The sequence below is a fragment of the Myotis brandtii genome, unplaced genomic scaffold (assembly GCF_000412655.1).
Source record: "Myotis brandtii unplaced genomic scaffold, ASM41265v1 scaffold684, whole genome shotgun sequence".
Taxonomy (NCBI): domain Eukaryota; kingdom Metazoa; phylum Chordata; class Mammalia; order Chiroptera; family Vespertilionidae; genus Myotis; species Myotis brandtii.
In genome coordinates this window covers 714,365-726,342 of record NW_005370673.1, presented here as the reverse complement: position 1 = coordinate 726,342, position 11,978 = coordinate 714,365, and the positions used below count along the sequence as shown (strand labels likewise).

At 54.4% G+C, this 11,978-nt stretch overlaps 2 protein-coding genes across 2 annotated transcripts in view; one reads left to right on the top strand and one right to left on the bottom strand.

The window, feature by feature from the left end:
- The window catches only part of IPPK (inositol 1,3,4,5,6-pentakisphosphate 2-kinase), a 69,900-nt gene extending 63,800 nt beyond the window's left edge, over nucleotides 1-6,100 (top strand). The window contains exons 12-13 of the mRNA XM_005881660.2: nucleotides 2,731-2,810; nucleotides 4,947-6,100. Of these exons, the coding sequence (XP_005881722.1) occupies nucleotides 2,731-2,810; nucleotides 4,947-5,172 (306 nt within the window). The 3' untranslated portion in view covers nucleotides 5,173-6,100. The remainder of the gene's footprint in view (nucleotides 1-2,730; nucleotides 2,811-4,946) is intronic.
- CENPP (centromere protein P) overlaps nucleotides 6,098-11,978 on the bottom strand; it is a 222,340-nt gene continuing 216,459 nt past the window's right edge. The window contains exons 6-8 of the mRNA XM_014529502.1: nucleotides 8,056-8,135; nucleotides 7,093-7,184; nucleotides 6,098-6,776 (exon numbers count right to left, since the gene is read on the bottom strand). Coding sequence (XP_014384988.1) covers nucleotides 6,604-6,776; nucleotides 7,093-7,184; nucleotides 8,056-8,135 — 345 coding nt within the window. The 3' untranslated portion in view covers nucleotides 6,098-6,603. The remainder of the gene's footprint in view (nucleotides 6,777-7,092; nucleotides 7,185-8,055; nucleotides 8,136-11,978) is intronic.

The window sequence follows — 11,978 nt, the reverse complement described above, 5'->3', positions numbered from 1 at the left end:
CCCCCCATTGGACTAGACCCAGACCCAGCTAGCCCCACCCCCATTGGACTAGATCCAGACCTGGCCAGCCTCACCCCCATTGGACTAGATCCAGACCTGGCCAGCCCCACCCCCATTGGACTAGATCCAGACTTGGCCGGTCCCACCCTTGTCAAGCCCCACTGGGCGGGGGATGCAGCCTCAGGTCTCCTGGCCCAGCTCTGGGGTGGGGGGCGTGGCCTAAGGTCCCCCAGCCCGGGCCAGGGTGGGGGGTGCACCTTGAGATCCCCTGTGAAGCCCTGGGGGGGGGGGGGGGGGATGCGGCCTGAGATCCCCTGTCAAGCCCCACCAGATGGGGGGTGTGACCTTAGTTCCCCCATCAAGCCCCGCTGGGCGGGGGGTGGGGTGCAGCCTCAGGTCCCCCGTCAAGCCCTGCTGGGCAGGGTTGCAGACTGAGGTCCCCCAGCCCAGCACTGGGGCAGGGGGACGCACCTTGAGGTCTCCTGTCAAGTTCCGCCAGGCAGAGGGTGCAGCCTCAGGTCCCTGCTGATTGCTCGTTAAGGCTCGTTATGGGAACTCGGCCTCCCCTGTGGGTGCAGCCATCTTGTGTTACGGAAACCCCCACTCCACTGTGGGAGGCATCTTTGTGGTGGAGTGACGGTCAATGTTCATAGTCCCTCTTTATTATATAGGAGATATATATATATATACTAGAGGCCTGGGGGGGCTAAGGGGGCCCCTCAGTCTGGCCTGCACCCTCTCCAATCCGGGACCCCTTGGGGAATGTCCGACTGCCGGTTTGTGCCCAAACTTTTAACAGATGACAGCTCCATTGTTGTTTCTTTCTTTTCATGCTTAAACCCATTGGAATTAGTAGGTATTCAAAGTGTGTATACACTTTGTTTTTCATACGTATCTCTTAGGAATTCTTTGGACGTCATTTGTTATGTACTTTGTGAAATACCCATTTCTTAGCGAAATGAATAGTGTCAGGAGAGGAGCTCCTTTTTCATTCTACTTGTAAACTCTAGGTTTCCGCAGGCCCGGACCGGCAGTCAGTAGGCCTGCGTGCCCGCACAGCCTGGCTTGGGCAGGTAGACTGGGGAGGTTTCTCAGGGTGGGTCCTCTGGGCGAGTGACAGGGGAGTGGCTAACGGGACAGGTCTGTCACCACAAACCAGCCTGTGAGAACATGGAAGGCCCACTTCATGTTTTGTAACTAGTTCATTTTTGTAAAAGTGAGAGCTATTCAAACTAAACATTCAAATGATATAGGAAAGTTCAAAAGGGACAGAATGTCCCAAAGTCCACCTGGAGGCAGCCCTCTCTGGGGATCTCTCTGTGTCTTTAACACATGCGAGCACACGCGGCTTTACAAGTCAGACCCTGCACACCTCGTGCGTGTGGTCTGCGTGGCAGCCCTGCAGGTGCGTTCCCGGCCGGTGCGCACACATCCACGTGTGCTGCAGCCGGTGTTGAGCTTAAGCTGCAGAGCCGAGGCTGGTGTCGTAGGGCCCTGTCATCGCCCAGCCGGGCTTTGTGTCTGCATCCATCCAAGACCCGAGCCTGCCTCCCGTGGGGCTGGCGTGACGGAACGCAGCTTGGAGACCCTGTCTGCAGCATCCTGCCAGGGGTCTGCACAGCCTGCGGGGTGAGAGGGCCCGAGGCGTGTCCTGCTGACAGGCTGCCCGTGGGGGACACTGCACTCCCTCCTGAGGTTGGAGGGATGTCAGTGGCCGGCACAGCAGGCGCTGAGGCCACCTGCCGCTCTTTCTTCTAAGGCCTGTGGCTGCCTCACTGAATACGAATCCCGGGTTCGGAATCAGGGTCCAAACCCCGCTGGAGGGGCGAGGGCAGGCTTGGCCCGCCGCTTCCTTCCTTCCTGGTCTCTCTTGCTGTGGTTCTCCCTGGTGTTTGCGGAGGTCTTGCTACTCTTTTCCAGTAGATGGCGCTGCATCAATCGAACCCGGGACCCTTCGGTCCACAGGCCGATGCTAGGGCTTTTTTCTTTTTTTTTGATTGCAAGGTTTTTTACCTCTGTGGTCTCCCGGAGGTGAGCCTCCGAGGCTTCCCTAAGATGGTACAGCTCTGCTGCTTGGGGGTAGGGTTTGTTTTGCCCTCACTGTAATGGCCACCCCTGACCTCCGTGGGGTCCCCGCCAAGTACCCCTCTTGGGAAGCAGTCACAGATGGAAACCAGTTCTACTTCAGTAGCTCTTGGCTTCCAGATCATATGCTCCTGGACCCGGCGCCAAGGGCCACGGGAGGCGAGTTTGTGGAGTCCAAGCGGCGGCAGGGCTCTGGTTCTGTTTCTTTGTCTGAAACCCCACTGCTGGCCTGACCGTGGGAAGCCGCAGGGCAGAAGCCTTGCTCTGCCAGGCGTCTGCTGGCTCCGTCCCTGTTTGTTTCCTCGCCACTCGCCCTGCTGGGCTGCCCTTCCCCACCCCCAGCAGCTCTCTGTTCCTCCCTCTCCCAGCCGGGCCACCTGGGCTTTCCTCCCCTCTGGCCTCCCCGTGCCTCCCGGCTGCACACCTGAAGCTGTTTCGGTGGCGGGTCTCAGGCGTGTGTCTGTGTTGAGCAGGGTTTCTCGGTTGACTTACAGTTGGGTAACTTGTTGAAATTTCAGGGGGAGAACAAGGTGCACCCTCACGCTGCCACTCCTCCAGTCACCCCTGCAGCTTGCTCCCCCCAAGCTCCGGGGCTGGTTCCCAGACTCCCAGAGGAGGTGCCAGCTGACCTCTCCTTGCCCGCAGGTGCAGCAGTACCGGGTGGCCATGACGGCGAAGGACTGCTCCATCATGATCGCGCTCTCCCCCTGCCTGCAGGACGCCAGGTGAGGGCCCGGGCCTGACGCTCTGGCCGGACGGGATTTTGTGGATTGAGAAGAGGGTTTTCCCACATTTAGAGATCACAGAAGGTTGTAATTCGCTATAAAAAGGCATGGAGAATAATTTTAAAAGATTGTTCTATTAAACTGAAGGTTATTATACCATTTTCTAAGAAAATACTCTAAGGACTTAGAAGCAGTTTGGATACTGTGTGCAAATTCCTTTCTCTCAAAGAAGCCCGCTGCTGCCACGGCCAGGGGCCTGAGGAGCTGTTGCCCTGGTGTAGTCTGGCCCCGGTCAGGTGACGCCTGCAAGCTGGGCGCAGTCTACTTCCATCTGTAGCATCGTCCCGAGACCCCATCGTCACCCTGCCTCCTCCCGGCCTCTTTTAGGAATTCAGGATCAACCTGCGAACCTTCTTAGTCACAGATGGTGTCGTCGGCATTGCTCTCGGGGCGCCAGCCCCCAGTGTCTGCGGAACATCCTCGTTCTGGCCGGGGCGCCTGGCACTGGCTGCCGCCAGGTTTTCTGCTTTTGACCTAAGGAGGCCCGCTGCCGGACAGGCACTGAGCTGTCCGTTTCCTGGTCAGGAAACATGGAGGGACATTTATAGGGTAAAACTGAAATACAGAAAAAGATGGTTCTGTTTGGTTGAAAACACCATTATCCCCAAAGAAGAGGCCACAGTGCTTAGCTATGAGGACTCCATTGGCTGGATTAGCTGGTGCTGCATGAGAGGAAACCACAGAGATGCTACGTTCTCCCACCCGCCTGACGCAAGGGTACAGTCGGGGAACAGAAATTACCCTCATAAAAACGCACGGACAGGAGCCAGGTCACATGTCCAGAAAGTTCTGAAACGTGGGCACCAGTCTCAGCCCAGGGTGGGCAGGGTTAGGTGTCAGGAGCCATGCCCTGGACTCCTGGGGACCTTCTGGCAGACAAAGGGTCTGAGTTTTCATGAGGCAGCCCTGCTCCCATGCTCCCAGCAGCTGGTGATGGGCTCACCTCATCTTGGTGCTGGTTCTGAAGGGAGAGATGGAGTGTCCTTGAAACTGTGTAGTTCTGTCCAGGCCCAGCTGCTCTGAGCTCGGGATTGAGACCCTGGGAGGAGATGGAAGCAAGCCCTTGACGTGCAGACGTGTTTCCTGCTGTGCGGGGGAGGCGGGGGGTGGGGAGGTTTTGCTAAGAACCCGAAGGAGCCCAGGTCGCTGTCCTGTCAGCTGGGTCTCGAGTAGGAATGAGTCAGAGTTCAGGCCGATCAGCATTGTCTGCACAGGAGCCTGCTCGCTGCTTCCTGCTCAGGCAGAACTTTCGAAATGGGTGTTTTGTTTGTTTGAATTGTTTTTTTAAGGTGCTACTTCTATCATTTTTTAATATATATATATTTAAAATATCTATTTATTGATTTCAGAGAGGGAGAGATTGCAACATCAGTGATGAGAAAGAATCATTGATTGGCTGCCTCCTGCACGCCCCCTACTGGGGATCGAGCCCGCAGCCCAGGACCTCCTGGTTCATAGGTTGACTTGTTTTTTGATGATTTCTAGCTAGTAGTTCAGCCTGGGGAGAGCGCGGCTCCTGACCGACTCCCTGCAGCCGCATGAACTCGTCTCACGCCCGTGCCAGTCACCTTGCTGCCGACTGTGCCCTGAGCGTGCTCCACAGCAGCCTGAGCACAAAGTTCAGACTCAGTCTCGGGTCTTCAAGTACAAGTCATTGTCCACAGAGCGTTCAGCCTGTGACTTCTGATATTTAGAAAACCTAAGCACTAAGAGACAGAACACAAAACACTGCAGACTGAGCAAGCAGAAAGGAGCGGGGAGTCTGCTCCCAGCACGTTATCATCCACTTGGCTGTTGAGTGGCCAGATCTTCCTGCTCTTTCTTAGGTTTCGTAATAGTTGGCCCAGCATTCGCTTCTACCTCTGGGATAGGGGGAATGTCACAAATATCCTAGTAATTTGTTTTCCATCTTTCTGCACATTAACCCTTTCTTACCTGGGCACTAGCGGGTCTCACAGCAGAAGCTTCGAGCGCTGTGCACACCACGGACAGACGGGATGCATGTAGGCGCAAGAATGGGTGCTCTTTGTGAGCAAGGAGAGGGTTGGGAGCACTGACATTGTTTTGTATTTTCAGCTCTGATCAGAGGCCTGTGGTCCCTGCATCACGGTCCAGGTTTGCCTTCTCCGTGTCTGTGCTGGACCTTGACCTCAAGCCCTACGAGAGCATCCCGCATCAGTACAGACTGGATGGCAAGATCGTCAACTACTACTCGAAGGCTGTGCGCGCCAAAGACGCCGCCGCGGTGTCAGCCAGGTTCAAGGAGAGCGAAGACTGCACCTTAGTTCTCCATAAGGTCTAGCTTTTCTCCTGTGGTGTCTTGAAACTTGAACATGGGATGTGAAGGCTGAACGATAGCGCTTTGTGGTGGGTGACTGGCTGTGAATGTTGTTGCTTTCTAACCACTGTTCGGGGGCTGCTGCTGGGATGCAGGATGGAGGCCCCTCCCAGGGCAGGCGGGCCAGGGGGGCTGTGCATTATGTCCTGGCGCCTCGGGCAGCTGCCCTCCTACCCAAGGCTCATGTCTAACCTCTAATGCAAACGCCTGATTGTAAGACCCAACGTTTGGATCTCCTACCACCAGGCTCTTAGCACACGGGACACGGACTGTCATGTAGATCTTACAATTTGGCCTTTTAAGAAAACAGGGATCCTACTGGAACTTCCTCAGCTGAGTGGCCAGCCACACGCCAATCAGCACAGGCCTGTGGCTCCTGCAGGTGAGGGCACAGTGCAGACGGCCACCATTCTGCGTGGGATCAGCAGGGGCCACGGGACTCAGGTTGGGCAAACACCATCACGTGAGCACCAACTCCTTTCCTTTCCTTTCCTGAGTGACGCCGCTCTGAACTGTGGGGAGGCGCCAGCCCTGTGCCTCTGCCCTGGGCCTCCCTCGGGTGCTGGGCCGCCTCTGCAGGGCTGCCGCCCGCTGGTGCAAGAGGAGTGGCCCTGCTGGCACCCCGGGCTCTTGGTGGGGCTCCCCAGGCGCCAGGCTGCTGTGAACACGCGAGTCCTGGTGGCAGGTTCACTCCATGGTCGGTTGTACAGGCTGATTATTTATAGCATCGTTTTGAGGGATTAATGAAGGCTCATTGTAATATATTATAATGTTAGTGAAACCGTGGAATTATATGAAAATGCTACATGAAATATAAGGAGAATATTTTGCTGATTGTAAATTTTTGTGGGGAAATTTTGTGATAATTTGAGAATTACACTTGTTTGAATTACACCAGTTTTTCTAGAATTTATTCTTTAATTCTGTCATAACATTTACTTCTGTACTCAGAGGGTCGGAAAGATACTCAAGTGCTGCCCATCTTCTCCTGTTAGTGTGGGGGCAGGAGGCGTTAGACTCCACCTGCTGGACACGCGGGGAGCTGGGGCTCACGGGTGGGACAGAGGGGGGCGGGGGGGACGGCCCAGGCCTGTGGGGGACAGTGGGTCTCGCTGTCCCACTGCAGGTTCAAGTGCAGACTTGCTGTTTTGGGTCAAGACGAGTGCGTGTCAGGACTGGCTGAGGGGAGCGGCTTTCCAGCTCAGGAGGCCAAGGGGAGGGGAGAGCCTCCCGGGGGTGGAGGGGGCACAGCTGCTCCTCGTGTGTCAGGCTTTTCATTTTGTGTTTAAACAGCTGTCTGTGTTTTTTATGACCTGACAGTTGATAGATCATGTGTCACCAATGCACAGACATGTGCTGAGGGTGTGGTTTCTAAGTCGGCAGCAGCCAATGTTTCTATTCAGTAACATCCCAGGCCCCTGGCGGTGCTGGGTGGGCACCGGGGCTTCCCTCCGCGCAGAGCAGCCTCAGCAGGCTCTCCAGAGCCGCTTCGATGCCCAGCAGGCCCAGCAGGGCCCGGAAGTGGAGAGGAGCAGCTGCGACTGCTCCCTTCCGGTCCAGCTCCAGGGCTGTAAGGAGAACACACTGGGTCAGAAACACACCGGCCGAGACCCTGCCCACCTCCCCTGTTGCTGCTGTGTCAGCCGTCAGCGCAGCCCAACCCGCAGGCACAACCCCCTCCCCACACTGTGCAGCAGCCCAGGAGGCCTGGGGCGCAGTGCCTCCACAGGTGCTTTTGGAGTGATTATTGATCAGAATATTTTTTAAAATGACATAAAAAGTACACTGAGATTTTCAGCCTTTGATTGTTGCCATGTGAACCAGGTGAAATCAGTGGGTGTCCCTGCTGGGCACTAAGACTGCAGAGCCCGCTGGCCTGCCTACCTCGCTGTGGCACTTGGGTGAGAAGATCCAGCTTCGGCAAAACCTTCCCTTCTTCATCTATGTGCATCCTCCAGACGATGACCAGCTCAAACCTGAAAGAGGTCAGAGCCGCCCCCAGGTGCCTTGAAGCGTGACTGTGAGCTGGCCCCCTCTTAGACACTCACCCACCCACAGGGTCAGTCCTGGACACACAGGGCCGTGGCCAGGAAGGCCTCAGGGAGGTGCTGTTGTACCCACTAATACTAGGATGACAGTACAAGTGAAGTACAGGACATGGAACAACAGGAACTTACACTTTCCTGTGGGAAATAAGTTGGTAAACTACTTCTAAAAGAATCTGGTGGTAACAGAAAGCTGAGTCTACGCTATGGCCCAAGGGTTGCATGTCTAGGCATATGCCCAGAGAAGCTGTGTTCGCATGGGCCTGGGACATGGACAGGTTAGACATGGTGGGAAGCAGTGAATAACCCAGATGCTCTAAGGGACACGGGCATGCACACATTCGCCCAGCAGAGTGCAAGCTGACATGGCCTCCAGCCACAGGCTCCAGCTGTGAGGGATGGACACGTTCCCTTACTACAGGGTGAGTCCCAGCAGCCTGCATAATTGTGAGGCTTGAAAACAAACCCAAACCTCGGCAGGCACTCATGCCAGTCACCAGGCCCTCCCACCCCGGCAGATCCGCGCCCCCAGGCGCCCAGCAGAGTGAAGGCCAGGTGGTCCTCCCTCCCTCAGAGCTTGCTGACCCCTGTCCCCGATCCCTCTTCACCCACGTGCCCCTCCTCTTCTGCCGCCGTCGGTGGGTGTGCACCTGTTAGGGCGCCACAGACGTTTCTCAAGGTGTCGGCAGCTCGCATTTGCCCTCTACATTTGTAATCCTCGTTTTCACCAGGAAATACCATCTGGTTGCAGGGAAGGGACTTGGCGAGCAAGGAAGCCCGAGCCCACGGGCTGTGCACTCACCCTGGCTGGCTGGCGCTCCGGATGCTCATGCAGCTGGAGGAGGCCCCCTCGGGGAGCTGCACAGCCGCGGGGTACTTCTCCTGGGGGAGAAGAAAAATTAACTATTTTTAAATCATTTTTTATTTTTCAATTACAGTTGACAATATTATATTAGTTTCCGGTGTACACCCAGTGATTAGACATCACATACCTAAGTGATCATCCCAATAAATCACATACCCATTTGACACAGTTATTACAATATTATTGACTATGTGAACGTTACATTCCAGGGACTATTCTGTAACAGCCAATTTGTACATCTTAATCCTTTCACCTTTTTCACCGGGCCCCCAGCCCGTCGCAACAAACTGTTCTCTGTATCTATCATTGTGTTTCTGTTCTGCTTGTTCATTTATTTTGTTGTGTGTTTTTTTAGATTCAATTGTTGATAGATACGTATTTATTGCCATTTTATTGTTCATATTTTTTAAATCTTCTTTTCTTCTTCAAGACCCTTTAACATTTCACATTATACTGGTTTGGTGGTGATGAACTCCTTTAGCTTTTTCTTGTCTGTGAAGCTCTTTATCTGTCCTTTGATTCCAAATGATAGCTTTGTTGGGTAGAGTAATCTTGATTGTAGGTTCTTGCTTTTCATCACTTTTAATATTTCCTGCCACTCCGTCCTGACCACAAAGTTTCTGTTGAGAAATCAGCTGATATTCGTACGGGAGCTCCCTTGTAGGTAACTAACTGCTTTTCTCTTGGTGCTTTTAAGATTCTCTCTTTTTAACCCTTGGCCTTTAAATTATGATGTGTCTTGGTGTGGGTCTCTTTGGGTTCATCTTGTTTGGGACTCCGCTTCCTGGACTTGTAAGTCTATTTCCTTCACCAGGTTAGGGAAGTTTTCTGTCATTATTTCTTCAGATAGGTTTTCAATTTCTTGCTCCCTCTCCTCTCCTTCCAGCACCACTGTAATGTGAATGTTGGTACGCTTGAAGTTGTCCCAGAGTCTTCTTACACTATCTTCATGTTTTTGGATTTCTTTTTCTTTTTCTTTTTGCTCTTCTGATTGGGAGTTTTTTGCTTTCTGATATTCCAAATTGCTGATTTGATTCTCTGCTTTATCTGCTTTACAGTTGACTCCCTGTAAGTTATTCATTTCAGTTAGTACCTCCTTCATTTCTGGTTGTTGTTTTTTTTATGGTTTCCATGTCTTCTTTTTAATACTGTTAAACTTGTAACTTCATTGAGCATCCTTGTAACCAGTGTGTTGAACTCTGCATCTAGTAGATTACTTGTCTCGATTTTGTCTAGTTTTTTTCCTGGAGTTTGTTGTTTTATTTGGGATATGTTTCTTTGGGTCCTCATTTTGGCAGCCTCCCTGTGTTTGTTTCTATGTATTAGGTAGAGCTGCTACATCTCCCATGCTTGGTAGAGTGACCTAATGTAGGGTCCAGCGGCACAGCCTCCCCTCCAACCCATTGGGCTGTGTACACCCTCCTATTGTAGTCGAACCTGGATTGCTGTTGGCACATTAATGGCAGGGATTTACCTTCAGGCCGATGGCTGCTATCAGTGACCACAGACCACAGGATCAGCTGTCCAGGGGCCCACCCCACAGAGCAGGACTTACTTCAGCAGGGCTCTGGTGCTCACTGAGTTTGCCTCTTGAGTGTGTTGCTTGTGGAGGTGGTTGAGCGGTGCTTCAATGTGGTCTGAAGCTGTCCACTGAGTGCGCTGACTCTGGGGCCTCCTAGGGCATCCAGGCCAAGATCAACACCATCTGTGTTCTGTCTGGGGCCATTTGGCATGAGCTACAAAGCGATCTGCAGATGGCTGCTCCTTGTGCTGGGCTTGGATGTGCCCAGGAGAAGCCAAGCTATGAACCAAGGCTGGCTGCTGCTACTACCAGGCCTGTGGCCACTTAGCAAGAAGTCCATAGCATGCTGAGACCAAATGCTGCTTGTTTGAAGGATTTTAGTTGAGTCTGAAGCCTGAGCCAGGACAGAGTTCATTGGTATGGAAGAGCCACTGCAAACAGCTTGTGTGGGCCTCAGGGAATTCTCCATGGTGAGGCGAACAGTGTGAGCCAGGCTGATGGAATTGATGGAATCTAAGATATGGCACCCATCTGCTGGCTCTGTGGGGTGAGGGCTCAGAAAAGGAACAGTGACCTCTGCCAGCACTTTTATCTGGGAGAAAACTGCCCTCCCCCCAGTTCCTTCCCTGATGCCAGACAATGTAGTTGCTCCTGTATGGCCCTGCGGCCGTTCAAGCTGCTGCCCCAGTGCTAGAGCTCAGAAGGAATGAGTCTGAGTAAGTCTGTGTGCTAGCCCTTTAAGAGGAGCTGCCTGGGTCTCCAGCAGCTTTCATGTGACTCAGCCATAAACCCCACTGGTTTTTACAGCCCAGAGTTACAGGGATTAATCTTCCCAGCACTGGAACCCTGGGCTGAGGGGTCTGGTATGGGGCTGGGACACCTTGTTCCTCAGGGGGACCTCCGCAGCCAAGATATCCCTCCCAGTTTTATCGGCCACACATGGGTGTGGGACCAGCTCATTCTGCAGTGACTCTGCCTCTCCTATTAGTCTTGATGTGGCTGCTCCTTTAAATCCCTAGTTGTAGGAATTCCATTCAGCCAGATTTCAGGCAGTTCTGAATGATGGTGGTTCTGTGGTTTAGAAGCCCCCTTATCATTTTTCCACGAGCAATCTGTGGGGCACAAGGATGCTGATCCAGGGGACTGGAAAGAAGTGGGAAACCCCTGTGAGGCGTCTCACCACTCCGAAAACCTAAGTTTCTGACATGCCAGCCCCTCATCCAGCACGCGGCATCTAGGTGCCCTGGCCACGGCGCCCGCACTCCTGCCTTCTGTGCTCCCTGGCACTGTGTTCTAGATCTTTCCACAGCCACGAGACCTCCACGCTGCCTCACTATCAACCCCCCAAGGTGAACATGTTACAGAAATTTCATTCTGATTCCTCCCGCCCTCGGAGCAGAGGCAGCCCCTCCGCCTGTCCTGCGGAGGACAGGCAGGCAGCCCCGGGGGGCCCTGACAGCAGTGCCCGACTCCCCATGGTGACTCTGCCTGACACCACAGGGCAGTGTTCCCTGCCGGCTTCCTCGCTGTGAGACGACTGCTTTTCTCTCAGCTTTAAAAGCCTTTCACACTAAGGCCTGTGGGCTGGCTGCCCACACAGTGGACACCCCCACCCCGTCCATCCTCACACTGGCTAGCACCCCCCCCCCCCCCCCGCATGGCAGTGACCGTGGGCACACGGCTCCTGCAAGGCAGGGCCACCCGGTCTCCCGCCGGCCTGTCTGTCTCCCCAGGCACGGGGCCGGCTGTTCTGGGTAACGAGGCTGCGGGGAATGTGGTCTGCAAGTCATCAGCAGCTTCCCAATGAGGCTGTGTCCCATTTTAAAGTGAAAAGTGCTCTCTCTCAAACAGGAAGGTGGCGTGGGCCTCCCCCATCTCCAGGCTCACAGACTCTCCTGTCAGTTCCTAGCCGGGCAGTGGCTGCTGCCTGCTGTTTGCAGCCGGCCCAGGCCCTTCGGGACAGGGCGGGCCAAGGAGGCAGCAGCTGTGAGTGGGAAGAGCAGCCTGTATCCCTGCTTCCTGTGACTGTGTTGGAATTAACACGATGGCGAGACTGACTCTCCGGCCACCAGCACAATAGTGCTGTGCTGTCCCCACAGAGGGACTGCCTGGGTGTCTGCAGGGACAGACTGCAGTCGGGGTGTGGTGAGCAGGCCCCACAGGGAGTCCCAGCTCACAGGGCCTGCTTTGGAAAGACACCTCCTGGTGCAGAAATGGGCACCTAAGCTGTGCCCAGACCCAGGCCCAGCTGTGGGGCCGCTCTGAGCCTCCTGGAGGGACAGGGAGGTGCTTGGTCTGGAAGCCTGAGGACCCCAAGAAGGGGCAGGGGCAGGGGCCA